Source organism: Zonotrichia albicollis, chromosome 28 (genome assembly GCF_047830755.1).
Source record: "Zonotrichia albicollis isolate bZonAlb1 chromosome 28, bZonAlb1.hap1, whole genome shotgun sequence".
NCBI classification, from domain to species: Eukaryota; Metazoa; Chordata; class Aves; order Passeriformes; family Passerellidae; genus Zonotrichia; species Zonotrichia albicollis.
This window is the reverse complement of record NC_133846.1, coordinates 5,146,681-5,163,439: the sequence shown is the minus strand read 5'-3', so window position 1 is coordinate 5,163,439 and position 16,759 is coordinate 5,146,681. Positions and strand designations below refer to the sequence as shown.

Below are 16,759 nucleotides of genomic sequence, written 5' to 3'. Positions count from 1 at the left end.
AAGACGGGTAAATAAAGTGTAAATACATGGTTGGGCTCCAGGTCTGGTATTTAAATTCCCAAACCAGGTGAGGATCAGGCACTTCTTGATGATGAAAACCTAAAGGGGGCTCTAAGGGAGCTGGAGAGGGATTTTGGAGGGGAAGCAGCACCAGGAATTGTCCTGGAAAGGTCTCCCAGCAGGTACAACCACCCCACTGCATTCATTCTGTGCAGTTCCACACCTCAGGAGCCTCCTGAGGACACAGAGCTGCTCCTCAGAGAGGCTCAGCCTGGATTTCCCTGGGAATCACCCAAAGAGCACCTTTGCTTCTCCGCCACACAGAAATGTTCAGCGGCCCCAGCACAGGTGACAATGACAGCAGGAGCTGGAGGTGACACTGAAGCGCCTGGAAAAATCCCATTCACTCAGGGAAGGGAAAACAAACGAGATCCCATCTTTTACAAGGAGCTTTTTCCATCTCCTGGCCTGTAATTGCCAACTTCAAAGCTGCCGGGGCTCTCAGTAATGAATCCACCTCCAGCACAGGAACCCAAACCTGTTCTGCTGCCTCTGAGCGGCACTTCCAGACCAGCCAGGCCTGGGGAGAAGACACAATTCCCAGGAAGAGTCAATGCAGCCTTCCCAGGGGCTGCAATTAGGAAATGGGGTTCATTAACAGTCATTCATTAATGATCCTCCACTCGAGCAGCGTCGCACGGAGAGACGATGAGAAAACAGGGAGCTGGAAACCCCAGCAGAAAGTGTCAGACCCAAAGGAAAATCCATAAAAATCCACATTTACAGACTTCACCAGGGGAAACCCCAGCAGAAAGTGTCAGACCCAAAGGAAAATCAAAAAAATTCCACTTTTGGGGAAACCCCAGCAGAAAGTGTCAGACCCAAAGGAAAATCCAAAAAATTCCACTTTTATAGACTTCACCAGGGGAAACCCCAACAGAAAGTGTCAGACCCAAAGGAAAATCCATAAAAATCCACTTTTACAGGGTTCCATAAGGACACAGCAGACTGGGGGAAGATTCCTAACCAGAATAAAACAACCACAGGGAAAAACAGAGCCCAAATCACAGAACTGAAGGGATGAGGGAGCACGGACTGGAATTCCGACCCTCCTCTGGTATCGTTTCCCCCACGGCCACTAGAGGAAGCTGCGACACTGCTCAGGGAGAGTCCCAAAAGTGTGGGGACAGCCCCGAACACCCCGGGAGAATCCTGTGAAAAATGCGTATTTCATCATTGGCTTCTCGCAAATATTCAAATGAATATTGTATGTGTTGCGTTAGGAAGTTATGCTGGTTTGATTCTCTTAAGTAGTGTGTTAAATATAGGTTTAGATGTGAAAAATGCATATTTTATAATTGGCTTTTGGCAAATATTCAAATTAATATTATATGTGTTGTGTTAGAAAGTGATGCTGTATTAATTCTCTTAAGTAGTGTGTTAAATATTAGTTTTAGGTTATATAAAAAAAGTTAAAATAGAAACTATGCTATGTAGGATGCTTTTTTAAAAGAAAGGACTTGCAGTGAGATTATCAGCCACAGGACACCTGAATCTTTCAGAGAAAAGGAATTTATTGCCCCATTATCAGAAGAAATTAATTTCTTTCCACCTCAGAGGATTAGGAGGAAGAAGTTGGCACTGACCAGACAGAATCCTGTGTTTGAATGCAATTTATGCATCATGGATGAGGTGTATGAATATGCAACAGGCTGTTGTTTTTAAGGGTTAATCCTTTGTTAATGTGGGTCCTTTTTCGGGTTTATTTTGCCCACAAAAAGGTATACCCAGCCTGTCCATAACTTTTTGTTTTTATTGTCTCATATTGTCCCAATCCAAATTGTCCAAATTATTATTACTCCAACTGTATTACTATTTTTATAACCATTTTATTACTATTAAACTTTTAAAATTTTAAAAAGAAGCGATTTCCCAACACAAAGCTCTGGCGGAGCCACCAAAATGAGATTTTGCCAGATTTTTTAAGGAACCCCAGTGCTGGAGTTGTGGATGCTGAAAATTTTGGATTTTCTGCGTTTGACCGGAACACAAAACATCATCTTCAATCCCGACCTTGACAGAGTAGAAAAAGGGTGGAAAAGGTAGAAAAAAGAAGCGTTCCTACAGAGGCTCCAGAGGGAGTTGTGCTGTCCCACAGGGCGACACAGACAGCTTAGAAATTCTTTATTTAAATACTTTATTTAAAGCTTAACGCAGTTAACTTTTATATATATATATGTATATATATATATTTATATAGATAGATAGATATAAACAATTTCTTCTCTCACTTCCCTAAATGAAAGCTGGATTTAGGAGGATACATTACTTGGGGTTGGGGGCTGTTTTTTATTTTGTTTTTTTTTTTCCCTTCAAATAAAGTCATTTGTTATACATATAAAAATATATTACTTGGGTCTCCTTTCAGTTACAGGTGGCACAAGGGACAGATGAAAGAATGGAAGACGAGCACAAGGACCTCCAAAATGAAAAGAAAAACCAGTGGATTGAAGCAGGTGGCACACTTGGAACTGACAGTGCAACAGCAAGCCAAGGACTGCACGTTCTGCGACACAAACATGGCACTGGGGACACCTGGCCTTGTCCCCAACAGGGTCACGGCTCAACAGGACAGGACAGCACCAAAAAAACAAAATAAAAAAAGGCAGAACTTGTGAATTTGCAAGGCCTGGAGCTGGAGCTGGGGGATGGGGCTCCTTCCTCTCCCATGGGGCTCAACAGAGGGACAAGGACAAGGGGGACACGAGGGCTGGCACTGCAGCCAGCCCCTGTCCCAGCAGGAACACGGGCACAGCTGGCACGGAGGGCGGGTCCAGGGCACCCCAGAGCTTCCTAAAGGGTCCCAGAGCATCCCAGAGGATCCCAGAGCATCCCAGAGAATCCTAAAGGATCCCAGAGCATCCTAAAGGATCCCAGAGCATCCCAGAGAATCTCAAAGGGTCCCAGAGCATCCCAGAGAATCCCAGAGGATCCCAGAGCATCCTAAAGGACCCCAGAGAATCCTAAAGGATCCCAGAGCATCCCAGAGGATCCCAGAGCACCCCAGAGAATCCCAGAGAATCTTAAAGGATCACAGAGCATCCTAAAGGGTCCCAGAGCATCCCAGAGAATCCCAGAGCACGCCAGAGGATCCCACAGCATTCCAGAGCATCCCAGAGAACCTCAGAGAATCCTAGAGCATCCCAGAGCACTCCAGAGCAACCCAGAGGATCCCAGAACATCCCAGAAAATCCCAGAGCATCTCAGAGCATCCCAGAGGATCCCAGAGCCTCCTACAGGGTCCCAGAGCATCCCAGATGATCCCAGAGCATCCCAGAGGATCCCAGAGCATCCCAGAGGATCCCAGGGCATCCCAGAAGATCCCAGAGCCTCCTAAAGGATTCTGGAGCACCCCAGAGAATCCCAGAGGATCCCAGAGCATCCCAGAGCATCCCAGAGCACCCCAGAGCACCGCTCTCCATCAGAACAGGCACAGAAATCCAGGGAAAGGCCGAGGTGCCACGTGTCCCACGGGGAGGGACGAGGGGACATCGCGGGGCAGCCCAGCGCCACCCCGGCATCGGGACAGAAATCCACAGCAAAAGGCCACGAATGTACCCGGAACCTGAGCCCTGCCAGGCCCACAGCTGAGAGAACAAAGTGCTCATCCCCTCGTGCCACCGAGCTGGGCTGCTCCCAGCCCCAGCCGGGCCCGTGGGTGTCGCTTTGATGCCGCTCCAAGCTCGGCTGCCTGGCGGCTCCGCTCCCACTCCCACGGCTCCCATTCCATTTCCCACCCACCCCCCGACACTCAGCCCCCCCAGTTCACACATTCTGCATGCCCAGCTGCTCCTCTCCGCTGTGGTTTTCCCCCAGTTGGTGGCTCAGCAAAGCCACCAAGCTCTTTTGGGACCTGCCCTCCCAAGCAGGAGCGAGCCCCGGCGAGCACAGGCTGCAGACTGGCACCAGTTTGGCAACGAACTGGGATGCAAAGGAGCAGCTCATAAATAAATAAGTAAACAAATAAATAAACCCACAGCACTTCTCAGCAGCTGCCAAATAGAACCCTGGTAAAAAAAAAAAAAAACAAAAAACAAAGCAGGGTATGGCACAAGTGAAGTTTTCTAGACCAAACTTTCAGTCTCCCTCATGGTTGTGGCCTTTCCCTCCTCTTCTAAAGCAGGGGAGGGAATTTAAGGATTTAGGCAATCAGGTTTCTGTGATCACAGTGTGTGCCCATGGCTCTGTGTCCTCCTGGTTTCATTGCAGCTGCCCAATTGAAATTGGATCTGAGACAGGGACAGAAGGATAAAAAGCTTCAGGAACGAGCAGCGAGCTGAGGGGGGAAAGGCCACGGCGTGAACTCCTCATCTCCAGGCACCAGTGGGAGCACAAGGCAAAGCCCAGCTCTGGAGTGGCCTCACCACAGAGCTCTCCTGGAGGTGTGAAATCCACGAGGAACAGGCTCCATTTGCGCAGAGCTCCTGGAGCAGCTCAGTTTTGGGAGCACTGCCCCAGGCACTGCCCAGCTGCCTGTGCCCTGCCCCAGCCCAGGCTGTGCCACCGCCATTCCACCCTCAGAGTCACCACACGTCCCACAAGGCTTGAAAAACCACCACACATCCCACAAGGCTTGAAAAACCACCACACATCCCACAAGGCTTGAAAAACGAGCAACACACAGAGAGGGGAGGACAGACAGACAGACAGACAGAGCCTCAAGAGCAGCAGCTGCAGGAGCCCCGCTGGGCCCCGGCGATGGCAATGGCGAGAGAGGGAGCCACACTCAGGGGGGACAGGACACAACGAGGGGCAGGGACCAAAGCCACGACACGGGGCTGGCACTTGGGGCCCTCAGAGGGGCAGGTCAGTGCTGTTGTGGCGAGTTTTCCTCGAGGTGCCATCGTCCCTGGGCAGGGCCCGCTGCAGGCTGGACATGGCCGCCGTCTTCTTGAGGTCGATGACGGCGTAGGAGTCGGTGCGGCGGGCACCGGGGCTGCCAGGGGCCGCCACCCTGGGCTCCTGCTGTCCCTTGCAGGCCTCGGGCTCCAGCTCCACCTGGATGTAGTTGAGCTGCCGCGGCGGCTCCGGGCAGGGCCGGGGGAAGTCGAAGCTGAAGACGTTGGGCAGGCGGCTGCGCCGGGGCCTGGGCAGGAAAGCGCGGCGCGGCTCCGAGCCCGCGGGGTTCTGCAGGGGCTCCTCCTCTCCAGCCTCAGAGAAGCCGTTTGGGGACGGCGTGGGCGCCATGCCGGCGTCCTCATCCCTGTGCTGGGCCGGCTGCAGCTCCCACACCGGCGGCAGCGCCGGCAGGTTCTCGTAGTGCAGCAGCGCCGAGCGGCGCTGGGAGCAGCCGCCGTCCTCCCGGGACGCCTTGGAGCGGCCAGCCCGGCACAGGGACGAGCTGCTGGGCACCACCAGCCCGTTGAGGTTCTCATAGACACACTGTGGGGACGGACAGCCCTGCTGGCACTCGTTGTTGTTGTTGTTGGGGGCGCAGAGGTGAGGCCGGCATGGCCGGGGCTGCCGGCACAGCCGGCGGTAACCCGAGGTGGGAGCCAGCACGAATTTCACCTCCCCTGGCTGCAGGAAGACCTGGGGGTTTCGGTCTTCCAGGGAGCAGCTGTGGTTCCTAGGGGGGAAAGGAGGGTGGGCTTCAGGCAGGGGGTGCAAACAGTGGCGGCCCCTCGGCTCCGGCTCGCCGGTGTTGACGTAGGTGTGGGACTGCAAGGAGAGAGAAGCAGAGGGACAGTGAAAGGAGGAGACAGCACAGGCCAGGGCAAAGCAGCTGAGAAACCACCAGGAGAGGGGGATTCCTCAGAGGAGAAAGGATTTTGGAAGTTTTGGGGAGGTTTTGGGAGGTAAAATGTAGAAGTTGGTTTGGGTTTTGTGGGCTGGGATGAGAGCGCAGCGGCACAATCTCACTGTGCGTCCTCATGGATGGACAGCTGCAGGAATTTCCCTGTCACAGACATGTTTTATGAAAAATCCTTTCCTGAGAAGCCTCAGAAACAAAATGTAAACCATAATTATCTACTGCTGTAGAATGCAACAAGTACATCTTTGATTAGTCCATATTAATTATTTCTAATTAATAGCCAATCACAGTCCAGCTGTCCAGACTCAGTGAGTCACAAGCCTTTGCTATCATTCTTTTTCAATTCTTAGCTAACCTTCTAATAAAATCCTTTCTTCTATTCTTTCAGTATAGTTTTAATATAATATATATCATAAAATAATAAATTAAGCCTTCTAAGTCTGAATTTATGAATTCATTTAGCTTTCATTTATGAATTTATTTAGCTGTTTTTGTGACAGCTGGCAGGTCACTGCCTCCCAAATACCAATGAGCTGAGGACAAAACTCAGATTTTTTTTGACAGAACACCGCTTCTAGTGAAGTCTCAAAGAGCAGGAGCCGCCAGGAGCAAAATGAAATGAAGAGAATAAAAAGAGTGACAAGGTGTGAGGATCCCCTGAGCTTTGGGTGAGGGAAACGCAGAAGTGCAGCCAGCAGAGCTGAGGATGGGTTTACCTGCTCGTCAGGCCCCAGCAGGGGATGGGTAGAGTCTTCCCCCACAGAGGAATGTCTCAGGCTGCTCACTGAGGGCTGCTGGGCTGCAGGGCAGGACAGGGATTCTCCAGGGAAGCTGTGAAATCCATTGGGAAGCCCAGTGTAGCCCAGACCTGTGAGGGAATCAAGGCAGAGGAGCATGACATTGGTACAAAATTGAATTATTACACTTCCAGAGGGAGCTGGGCTCTTGTGGACACCCTGGAAGGTAAAACCAGCCTTTCTAGGAGGCTGGAGTACACACAGAAGGGCCAGGCCCTCCTTTAAATCTAAAGAATTTCTCATGGAGACAGGAATTGAGCCATTCCAATGCTCCAGCAGAACACAGGAGGGCTGAGCCACCAAGGAATGGGACTGTGCCACCACCCTGACCTACAGAGTGTCAGGCCACATTCTGACTGTCAGGATTGCTTTGTATTACTGCATTTTTATTTTATTTTTATTTTTCCCCTAATTAAAAAAACTGTTATTCCTCCTCCCATATCTTCCCCTGAGAACCCCTTGACTGCAATAATCAGGAGGGATTATAATTAATTTATTTTATTTTTATTTTTTTCCCCAACAAAGAACTGTTATTCCTATCACACATCTCCCCTTGAGAACCCCTTAATTTCAAAATTACAATTATTCGGAGGGAAGGGGTTTAAATTCTCCATTTCAAGGCAGGTTCCTGCCTTCCTTAGCAGACTTTCCACACCAGCCCCGTGTCCCTGTGCTGTCCCCTTGCCACCATGGAATGGGACTGTGCCACCACCCAGCTCCTGCTTTGATTCTGTCAGGGCTGCTTTGTATTACTGCATTTTTACTTTATTTTTAATTTTTTTTCCCTAATAACTGTTATTCCTATCACACATCTTCCCCTTGAGAACCCCTTAATTTCAAAATTACAATTATTAGGAGGAAGGGGGTTTAAATTCTCCATTTCAAGGCAGGTTCCTGCCTTCCTTAGCAGACTTTCCACACCAGCCCTGTGTCCCTGTGCTGTCCCTTACTGGGGGGGCCCTGGGGGCTGTGGGCCAGCTCCCCCTCCGAGGGGTGGCTGCTCCTGGTGACCACCATGGGCTCCTCCACCACGTTGATGCTGTTGCACTGCATCAGGTCCTGCAGCAGGTTGAAGATCTCCTCTGCTCTGGAGCACTTGAAGGCAAAAATCCCTGCCAGGGACAGAGAGGAGGGTGAGAACAGCAAGGGAATTATTCTGCTTTAAAAATATTTTAAAATATTAAAAAAAAAATTAAAAATTTTAAAAAGATGTGTTGTTCCCATTTCTAAATGAATTCTGATTTATTCTGCTGTTGTTTAGCACCATCAAGCCACAACCAAGAACCCTGTGGATTATTCAGGAAATAACAGCAGAAATCATGGAAAACAGAATGGTTTGGGTTGGGAGAAACCTTAAAGATCATCCAGTTCCACTCCCAGCCTGCCACAAGCCCAGGCTGGCTTTAATCCCCTCAGTGCAGTGGAATCTCACCCCACACAGGTGTGGGGGGCCAGGGGAGCTGCTCCCCTCTCCCATTGAACCCCCTCCATCCTTTCCCAAAGGAAAATCCAGGCAGTGACTCCTCAAAGCTGGGCTGGGCCCCGTGCACAGGAGGGAGGGATGGAAATGTAAAATAAAATAAATTAAAACAAATAAAATAAAATATAAAGTAAAATAAAAAGAAAATAAAAATGAAATAAAATAAAATAAAAATGAAATGAAATGAAATAAAATAAAATAAAATAAAATAAAATATAAAGTAAAATAAAAAATAAAATAAAAAATTAAATAAAATTAATAAAATAAAATATAAATAAAATAAAATAAAATAAAATATAAAAAATAAAATATAAAAAATAAGATAAAATAAATAAATAAATAAATAAATTAAATTAAATTAAATTAAATTAAATTTTAAAAAATAAAATAAAATGAAATAAAATAAAAAATAAAATAAAATAAAATATAAAGTAAAATAAAAAATAAAATAAAATAAAATAAAAATGAAATAAAATAAAATATAAAAAATAAGATAAAATAAAATAAAAAAATAAAATAAAATATAAAGTAAAATAAAAAATGAAATAAAATAAAAAATGAAATGAAATGAAATGAAATACAATAAAATAAAATAAAATAAAATAAAATATAAAGTAAAATAAAAATAAAATAAAATAAAAATGTTTTTTAAAGATCTCTGGGATTGAAGGAGCTGCCCAGCCCAGGAGCCAATCCCAGGCTGGCACACACACACACAGCACAGCCATGGCAACAGGAGCAGCCTGGCAACAAGGGCTGCTCCCAAACATCCTCATTTTCCACCAAAAACACCCAGCTCGATCTGCCTTGCATCAGGTGGGCAGCATCATCAGCAAGGAAGGCTCCAGGTCAAATTAATAAGCAGGATAAAATCCTTCAAAGAAGGGAGAAAATTCAACAAAACACATCACCCCTCTCATTTCTGCCCGATAAAAACTCTGCAGGATGCGAGAGCTCTGCTTCATCCCCTCTGCCTGGGCCTGAACAGAACCAAACCATGCAGAGGGCACAACTTCTATCCCTGGATTAAATTTTCACCACTGCAAAAGGCAAAGCAGAAACCAAAGGACAAATTCCCTGCTGGGAGAGGAAAACCCAATGAAATAAACATTAAAGAGCAGCAGATGCCAGTGCAGACTCACACAGAGCCTGAGCACTCACGGGCGCCCTTTTGGAGTTTACAAATGCATTAACAGAACGAGGAAACAACTTTTGCTTCTCTCCCAGGGGATGCAGATGCCAAGGAAATGTTTGGGTCTTTTAAAAAGCATCAGGGCCAGACTGGTGAAGGAACCAGGAGGCACCAGTGTAAAACTGTGATTCCTCAATTCCCAGACTATTCCCAGTGCTGCTGTGACTTGGCACCAGCTCCTGGGTGAGTCACTTCCCTCTCCATGCCCTCAGCATCAGGGAAACGTGGTGGGAAACCTTCTCTTCTGTCACAGAGTTCCAAAATCAGAGCTCTGAACAGAACCAGCAAACTGAGGAGAGCAAACTGGGAGGATGGGACTGCACAACCTGGAGCTGGAACTGGACAATTAACCCCAACAGGGAAATGGAGAAAAACTTATAAAAGTGTGAAAATTCACGACTCTGAGTCCATGTTGGAAGGAGCCAAGGCTCTTGTGCTGTATCCTTGAAGATTCACCTTGGGCAGGCAGGATGGGGGACAAGGTGAAGGGACAGGGACAGCCCTTCCCCAGCAGCTCTGTCACTATATTTTAATAAGTAGAGGTCACTGTGTTTTAACAAAGTCCTACTTTACTCCTTTAACTCTGTCTAGGCAGCCTCTCTAGGCATCGAGGGGAGAGAAATCTCAGCATTGCTGCTCTCAGGGAGCCCCCAGGCCCTGCCCCTGGCCTGAGCACTGACCCTGGCCAGGCACTGCCACTTCCCCTGTCCCTGTCCCAAGGCACTGCCCTGTCCCTGTCCCTGCCCTGTCCCTGTCCCTGTCCCTGTCCCTGTTCCAGCCCTTGTCCCTGTCCCTGTCCCAGCCCCTGTCCCTGTCCCAGCCCCTGTCCCTGTCCCAGCCCTCGTCCCTGTCCCTGTCCCTGTCCCTGTCCCTGCCCTGTCCCTGTCCCCAAGGAGCTCCCCAGCACTGACCCTGGCCAGTGTGGCAGCGGCGGCCGCTCTCGAAGGAGAACAGGTTGGAGTTGGAGCCCCCCTGTCCCAGCCCCTGCCCCTGTCCCTGCCCTGTCCCTGTCCCAGGCACTGCCCCAGGCACTGTCCCTGTCCCCAGGGAGCCCCCAGGCCCTGTCCCTGCCCTGTCCCTGTCCCCAGGGAGCCCCCAGGTCCTGTCCCTGTCACTGCCCTGTCCCTGTCCCTGTCCCTGTCCCAGGGAGCCCCCAGCACTGACCCTGGCCGGTGTGGCAGCGGCGGCCGCTCTCGAAGGAGAACAGGTTGGAGTTGAAGCCCCCCTGTCCCAGCCCCTGCCCCTGTCCCTGTCCCTGCCCTATCCCTGTCCCCAGGGAGTCCCCCAGCCCCTGCCCCTGTCCCAGCCCCTGTCCCTGTTCCAGCCCCAGTCCCTGCCCTGTCCCTGTCCCTGCCCTGTCCCAGGCACTGCCCCAGGCACTGTCCCTGTCCCCAGGGAGCCCCCAGGTCCTGTCCCTGTCGCTGCCCTGTCCCTGTCCCTGCCCTGTCCCCAGGGAGCCCCCAGGCCCTGTCCCTGTCCGTGCCCTGTCCCAGCACTGACCCTGGCCGGTGTGGCAGCGGCGGCCGCTCTCGAAGGAGAACAGGTTGGAGTAGGAGCCCCCTGTCCCAGCCCCTGTTCCTGCTCTGCTCCTGTCCCTGCCCTGTCCCTGTCCCTGCCCTGTCCCTGTCCCTGCCCTGTCCCTGTCCCTGTCCCTGTCCCTGTCCCTGTCCCTGCCCTGTCCCTGTCCGTGCCCTGTCCCAGCACTGACCCTGGCCGGTGTGGCAGCGGCGGCCGCTCTCGAAGGAGAACAGGTTGGAGTTGAAGCCACCCTGTCCCTGTCCCTGTCCCTGTCCCTGCCCTGTCCCTGTCCCCAGGGAGCTCCCCTGTCTCAGCCCCTGCCCCATCCCTGTCCCTGTCCCTGTCCCTGTCCCTGTCCCTGTCCCTGTCCCTGTCCCAGGGAGCCCCCAGCACTGACCCTGGCCGGTGTGGCAGCGGCGGCCGCTCTCGAAGGAGAACAGGTTGGAGTAGGAGCCCCCTGTCCCAGCCCCTGTTCCTGCTCTGCTCCTGTCCCTGTCCCTGTCCCTGTCCCTGTCCCTGTCCCTGTCCCAGGGAGCTCCCCAGCACTGACCCTGGCCGGTGTGGCAGCGGCGGCCGCTCTCGAAGGAGAACAGGTTGGAGTCGAAGCCGTAGCGCCGCAGGCTCAGGTACGGCCACCGCACGGCGTCGCGCTTGTGCGAGTGCAGGATCAGCTCCCGCCGCGTCAGCTCCATCACCCCCGAGCCCAGCTCGTGCCCCTCGTCGTCCACGTTGGTCACCTGCAGGGACACCAGTGCTCATTAACAAATTAACCTTGGTTAATTAACAAACCACCCTTTTGTCATCTCCATAACTCACTCCGCGTGTTCACAGTAACAGGTTAACATCAGAATTGTTTTTCATTCTTTTTTCTGATCTTCTCAACAGCCTTTCCCAAGAACAATGATTGGGAAAGTTGTGGGGAACTCCCTGGGCACTTCCAAGGCATGACCACCCTTTCCATGAGGAAATTCCTGCTGCTTTCCAGCCCAATCCTCCCCTTTTTGGGACACACACAACACTTTGGATCTGGTTACCATAAGAGATTTGATCATCAGGATGCCTTTACAAGAACAACCAGCTTTGAAGCTTGCAAGATTAAGCCAAGCTGACTTGCTGGATAAGAAAATCACACCAAGATCTCTGCAAGCGAGAGATGTTGTAAAATACTAAATTTCTTTATGTGATGATTAACCCAATCATTGTAATAAAACATTTCTAACCTTCCCAAAATAGTATATGAGCATAGGTAGTCCACGATAAATTTGGATTTTTAGTCCACAATAATTTTGTGACCATCTCTCAGTCTCTCAACATCACTGATATTCCCTCTCCTCCTGTCCCTGTTCCCTGGGATGAGATCCCAAATTGCCCCTAAACCTCCTTTTCTCCAGGCTCAGCCCCTTCCCAGCTCCCTCAGGATTTTCCAGACCCTTCTCCAGGTGCTCCAGCCCCATTCCCTTCCCTCCAGCCCCTCCACATCCCCCTTGCTCTGAGCACCCAGAGCTGGACAGGGCCCCCAGGTGTTCCTGGGCAGCCCCAGGCACTAAAATTCCAAGGATTTCCCCCATTTCCTGCAATTCCACGGATTTCCCCCATTTCCTGCTGCCTTTTCCCCAGCTGCCAGCAGGGATCCGTGGCTGGCAGGAGCTGGCAGCCCTTGGCAGCTCAGCTGCCCTGTCTGGAGCACAGCCCTGAGCAATAAAAGCTTTTTCTCTCCTTGCATTTCCTTGCATTTCCCAAGCACAGGCCGTTTAGCAGCAAACACAATCACATTTTCAGTGGGAGTTTCTTAAGGAAAAGGGGGAAAAATAAAACAAAAAAACCCCAAAGCAAGAAGTGATGAATTTGCAAATGTTGGTGCGCAGGAGTTTGCTCCCCCCCGAGATGTCCCAGACCCTCTGATGGGGTGGGAAGGGCACAAATTTACCTTGAATTTGGTGGGATGGTTGTCTGGGATGCTGTCTGGGCACAGACAGCTGCAGCAGCTCCCCATGACGCCAGGCAGAGAGGAAATCCCTGGGGACAGGGCACAAAAGGCGGCACAATCAGATAATCCCAAATCCCAAACCCCAAATCCCAAATCCCAATCCCACCTCTCCGGCTGTGCCCTCCCCGTCCCAGCGGGGCTGGAGCTCCAACTCTTTGCTCTGCTCCTTGATTAACGTCACAAATGTTAATTAAAGCCAATTCTCACCATCAGGCAGTTGTTGGATTTGTTGTGGAGGAGTGAGAAGGAGTTCCCACTGCAGTCCCTCTATCTCCCTCGGGATTTCATGGCAAGCAGGTTTCACCTAAAACATCCCATCTTCCACCTGGCAAGGAGAACACAATTAAACAATGATAAAAGCAGAGAAAATTAAAAAGCAGGGGGTGGGAGAGTGACTGAACTTCCCTTCAGACAACCCAGGGAAAGCAGGTGCATTTTGTGTTGAATTAATTACATTTATATCAACACAGAAAACTCTGCGCGGCCAATGAAAAATACGCAGCTAAAAATAATTTTTAAAAAAAATTTAAATAAGAGATATTTTATTTCTTGGCTTTGGGATCTTAGAGAGGAGTGGGGTTTAGCAGGGTGAAGGAAATAAAAGTGAGCAGCCAGGGGTGGTGAGGCAGCTGCTGCTGAGGAATGTGAAGGTGCCTTCAGAGCAGGGAAGGTCCTTCAGGGTCAGAGAACAGCAGCTGCTCTGCTCTGGAGGAGGAGAAGGAAAAAAAAAACACAGAAAGCACAAAAACTCTGATATCTGACCCAGAAAACACAAAAATTCTGATATCTGACCCGGTCAGTGCAAGGATCAGGCAGGGAGGAACACTCCTGTGTTTGGCACTCACAGTGAGAAATACTCCTAGGTTTTTCTGTTGATTTTTTTTTTTTTTTAATTGTAGTGAGAAATGGGAAATTCTGCGATTCCTGATGGAAACTTGGGCAGGTGACAGTGGATGATGCCAGGTGTGCCCTGAGAGCAGCTCAGTGTCCCCACCTGATCCACCAGGATCCCCAGCCTGGCACCAGGGCAGGAAACGGCAATTTGGGACCTCCTTCCATTGGAAATCTCTTTCCATTTTATCTTTCTATTGGAATATCTATTGGGAATATCTTTCTATTGGAAACCTTTTTCCATTAGGAACCCCTTTCCATTTGGGAACCTCCTTCCACTGAGAGTGTCTTTCTACTGGAAACCTCTTTCGTTGAAAACTTATTTTTCATTGGAAACCTCTTCCCATTGGAAATCTCCTTCCAATTGGGAACCTCTTTCCATTTGGAACCTCCTTCTATTGGAAACCTCCTTCCATTGTAAATGTCTTTCCACTGGGAACCTCTTTCTACTGGAAACCTCTTTCATTGGAAACTTTTTTCCATTGGAAACCTCTTTCCATTGGAAACCTCTTTCCTTTGGGAACCTCTTTCCATTGGGACCCTCTTCCCATTGGGAACCTCTTTCCATTGGGACCCTCTTTCCATTGGGACCCTCTTTCCATTGGAAACCTCTTTCCATAGGAAATCTCTTTCCATTGGAACCTCTTTCCATTGGAACCTCTTTCCATTGGAAATCTCTTTCCATTGGAACCTCTTTCCATTGGGAACCTCTTCCCATTGGGAACCTCTTTCCATTGGAACCTCTTTCCATTGGAAACCTCTTTCCATAGGAAATCTCTTTCCATTGGAACCTCTTTCCATTGGAAATCTCTTTCCATTGGAAATCTCTTTCCATTGGAACCTCTTTCCATTGGAACCTCTTTCCATTGGAACCTCTTTCCATTGGAGCTTCTTCCCATTGGAAATCTCTTTCCATTGGAAATCTCTTTCCATTGGAAATCTCTTTCCATTTCAAGCCTCTCCCTCTGCCAGGCTCTGCCTCCCCCTCCTCCCAATGAACCCACAGCTCACAGAGTGGCAGAGCTGCCCAAGGGTCCCATTCCATTTCTACACACCAAAACCAGCTCCATAAATCACCTCCCACTGCACCTCTCGGCCCTTGCAGAATTCCCCACCGTGCCCCACACCCTGCCAAGTGCCCAGGAGAGAAGGAAAAGTTTCTTTCTGTGCGAGCTGAGAACAAACAAAGGCGGTGCCAGGTGCCCTCCTGCACACACCTGCCAGCCCTAGAGCAGCACCAGCCCTTCCCCTGTGCCACCCCACACCCTGCTCCAGCCAGCTGAGGGATTTATTTATTTATTCCCTCAGAGGAATTTAGCACAGATCCTGCTCCAGCTCATCTGGGCGCTGGGGGCTGGCTCCTCTCTGCCTGGGCTCTCCCATTCCCACCCCAGCAATTCCCTCAGGAATAACAGCAAGGAGAAAACATTCTGCCTTTTCTCCTCTTTCCTCACTCCTCTCCCTCCACCCCATCTGTGAGGGGTCAGCCTGAAGTGCTGTGGCTTACCAAGGGCAGTTTTTACACTGAAAACAGAACAAATGAACCAAAAAGCCAGCAGGAGCTCCCTGAGCACTCCCTGGGTGCTTCCCCCTGCTCCTCGCAGGTGAATATTTCAGCAGCATCCCTTCCACAGAGATTCCCAACTCCCCAGGCTCCTGCTCTGCACTTCCAGCTCTCCTCCCCAGCCCTGTTTGCCAGTTCAGAGCCCAGCCAGGCCCTAAAACCACCCCAAGAGCCCAGCAGTGTCCCCACAGCAGGACAGGGTCCTTTCTAAGGCCACCAGCCCCATCCAGACACCCACATCCCAACCCAAACCCTCCTCAGCCCTGCCTGGAGCAGCCTCTCCCAAATTCCCAGGTTGTTCCCATCCTCCCAAAACCCCCTCGTGCCTTCACCCTCCTCAGAGCCAGAGCTGGAGAAGGTTCCCCGAATCCCAAAGGCTCAGGGGGGCTCCCTGACACCCCCTGCAAAGGGACAGACGGACACCAGGTGTGGAAAAGCAGCTGGACCCACACCAGCCCCTCCAGGACACGCAGGGACAGAGCCGGGAAAAGGAGGGAGCAGGGGGGCAGCTCTGGGGGCAGGAGGGGCAAAAAGGGGATGGGGGAAAGAGGAGAGGGATGGGGGGATTGAGGAGGGGCTGCAGGGAGGGAGAAGGGGACGGGGAGACAAGGAAAGGATGCAGGGATGGGGAAAAGGATGGAGGGAGGAGGAAGGGGACGGAGAGAAGGGGATGAAGGGATGAGGAAGGGGATGGAGGGAAGAGGAAGGGGATGGAGGGATGAGGAAGGGTATGAAGGGAGAAGGAAGGGGATGGAGGGATGAGGAAGGGGATGAAGGGATGGGGAAAATGATGGAGGGAGAAGGACGGGCCTGCAGAGCCCGTGGGAACGAGGGCCCTGAGGAAGAAGGGGCGAGTCCCGGGGGGCTCCCGGGGATTTGGCTGCGAGGAGCGGCGGGGGCAGCCCGGGGAGGGCACGAGGGGAGGGGGACGGGGGCGATGCCGCGGCCCCGCTCGCTCCGGGCGCTGCTCGGTACCTGAGGCGCTCCCGGCTCCGCCGTCCGGGACCTGCGGCCCGGAGCCCCCGGCCCGGCCTTTCCCGGGGCCCGGAGCGCGTCGGGGCCCCCGGCCCGGCCCTGGCCCTGCCCGGCCCGGCGGGTCCGGGGGTCCCCGGTGGGGCCCGGAGCGATCGGGGCCGGGCCGGGCCCGCCGGAGCAGCGACACCGCGACAGCGCCGCGCGGCCGCCAGGGGGCGCCAGGGGGAGCGGCCGCGCCGAGGGGGCGGTGCCTGATGGGCGTGGCTTGGGTGGGCGTGGTCTTGTGGGCGTGGTCATGGTGGAGATGATGGACGGGCGGGTTTGGGGGGTCCCGGAAGGATTTTGGGGGGTTTGGGGAAGGTGAGGATCTGAGGAGGGCCAGTGGAAAGGTTTTGGGGGTCTGGGGAGGGTTTGAGGGGGTCACTGAGAGGGTTTGAAGGCCAGTGGAGGGTTTGGGGGTCTGGGGAAGGTTTTGGGGGGTCACTGGGAGTGTTTGGGGGTCGGTGGAAGGCTTGGGGGGGTCTGGGGAAGAGGATTTGG

General features: G+C 51.6%; 1 protein-coding gene across 1 annotated transcript; it reads right to left on the bottom strand.

Moving 5' to 3' along the window:
• Positions 1–2,943: 2,943 nt before the first annotated feature.
• On the bottom strand, positions 2,944–16,446 carry FRS3 (fibroblast growth factor receptor substrate 3). Its single transcript, XM_074528058.1, has 7 exons — positions 16,220–16,446; positions 12,997–13,114; positions 12,730–12,818; positions 11,353–11,539; positions 7,563–7,724; positions 6,532–6,683; positions 2,944–5,721 (listed from the first exon to the last, which is right to left on the bottom strand). Exons 3-7 carry the CDS (start codon positions 12,793–12,795, stop codon positions 4,855–4,857), a joined length of 1,434 nt encoding a protein of 477 aa, XP_074384159.1. The 5' UTR covers positions 12,796–12,818; positions 12,997–13,114; positions 16,220–16,446; the 3' UTR covers positions 2,944–4,854.
• Positions 16,447–16,759: the final 313 nt, after the last annotated feature.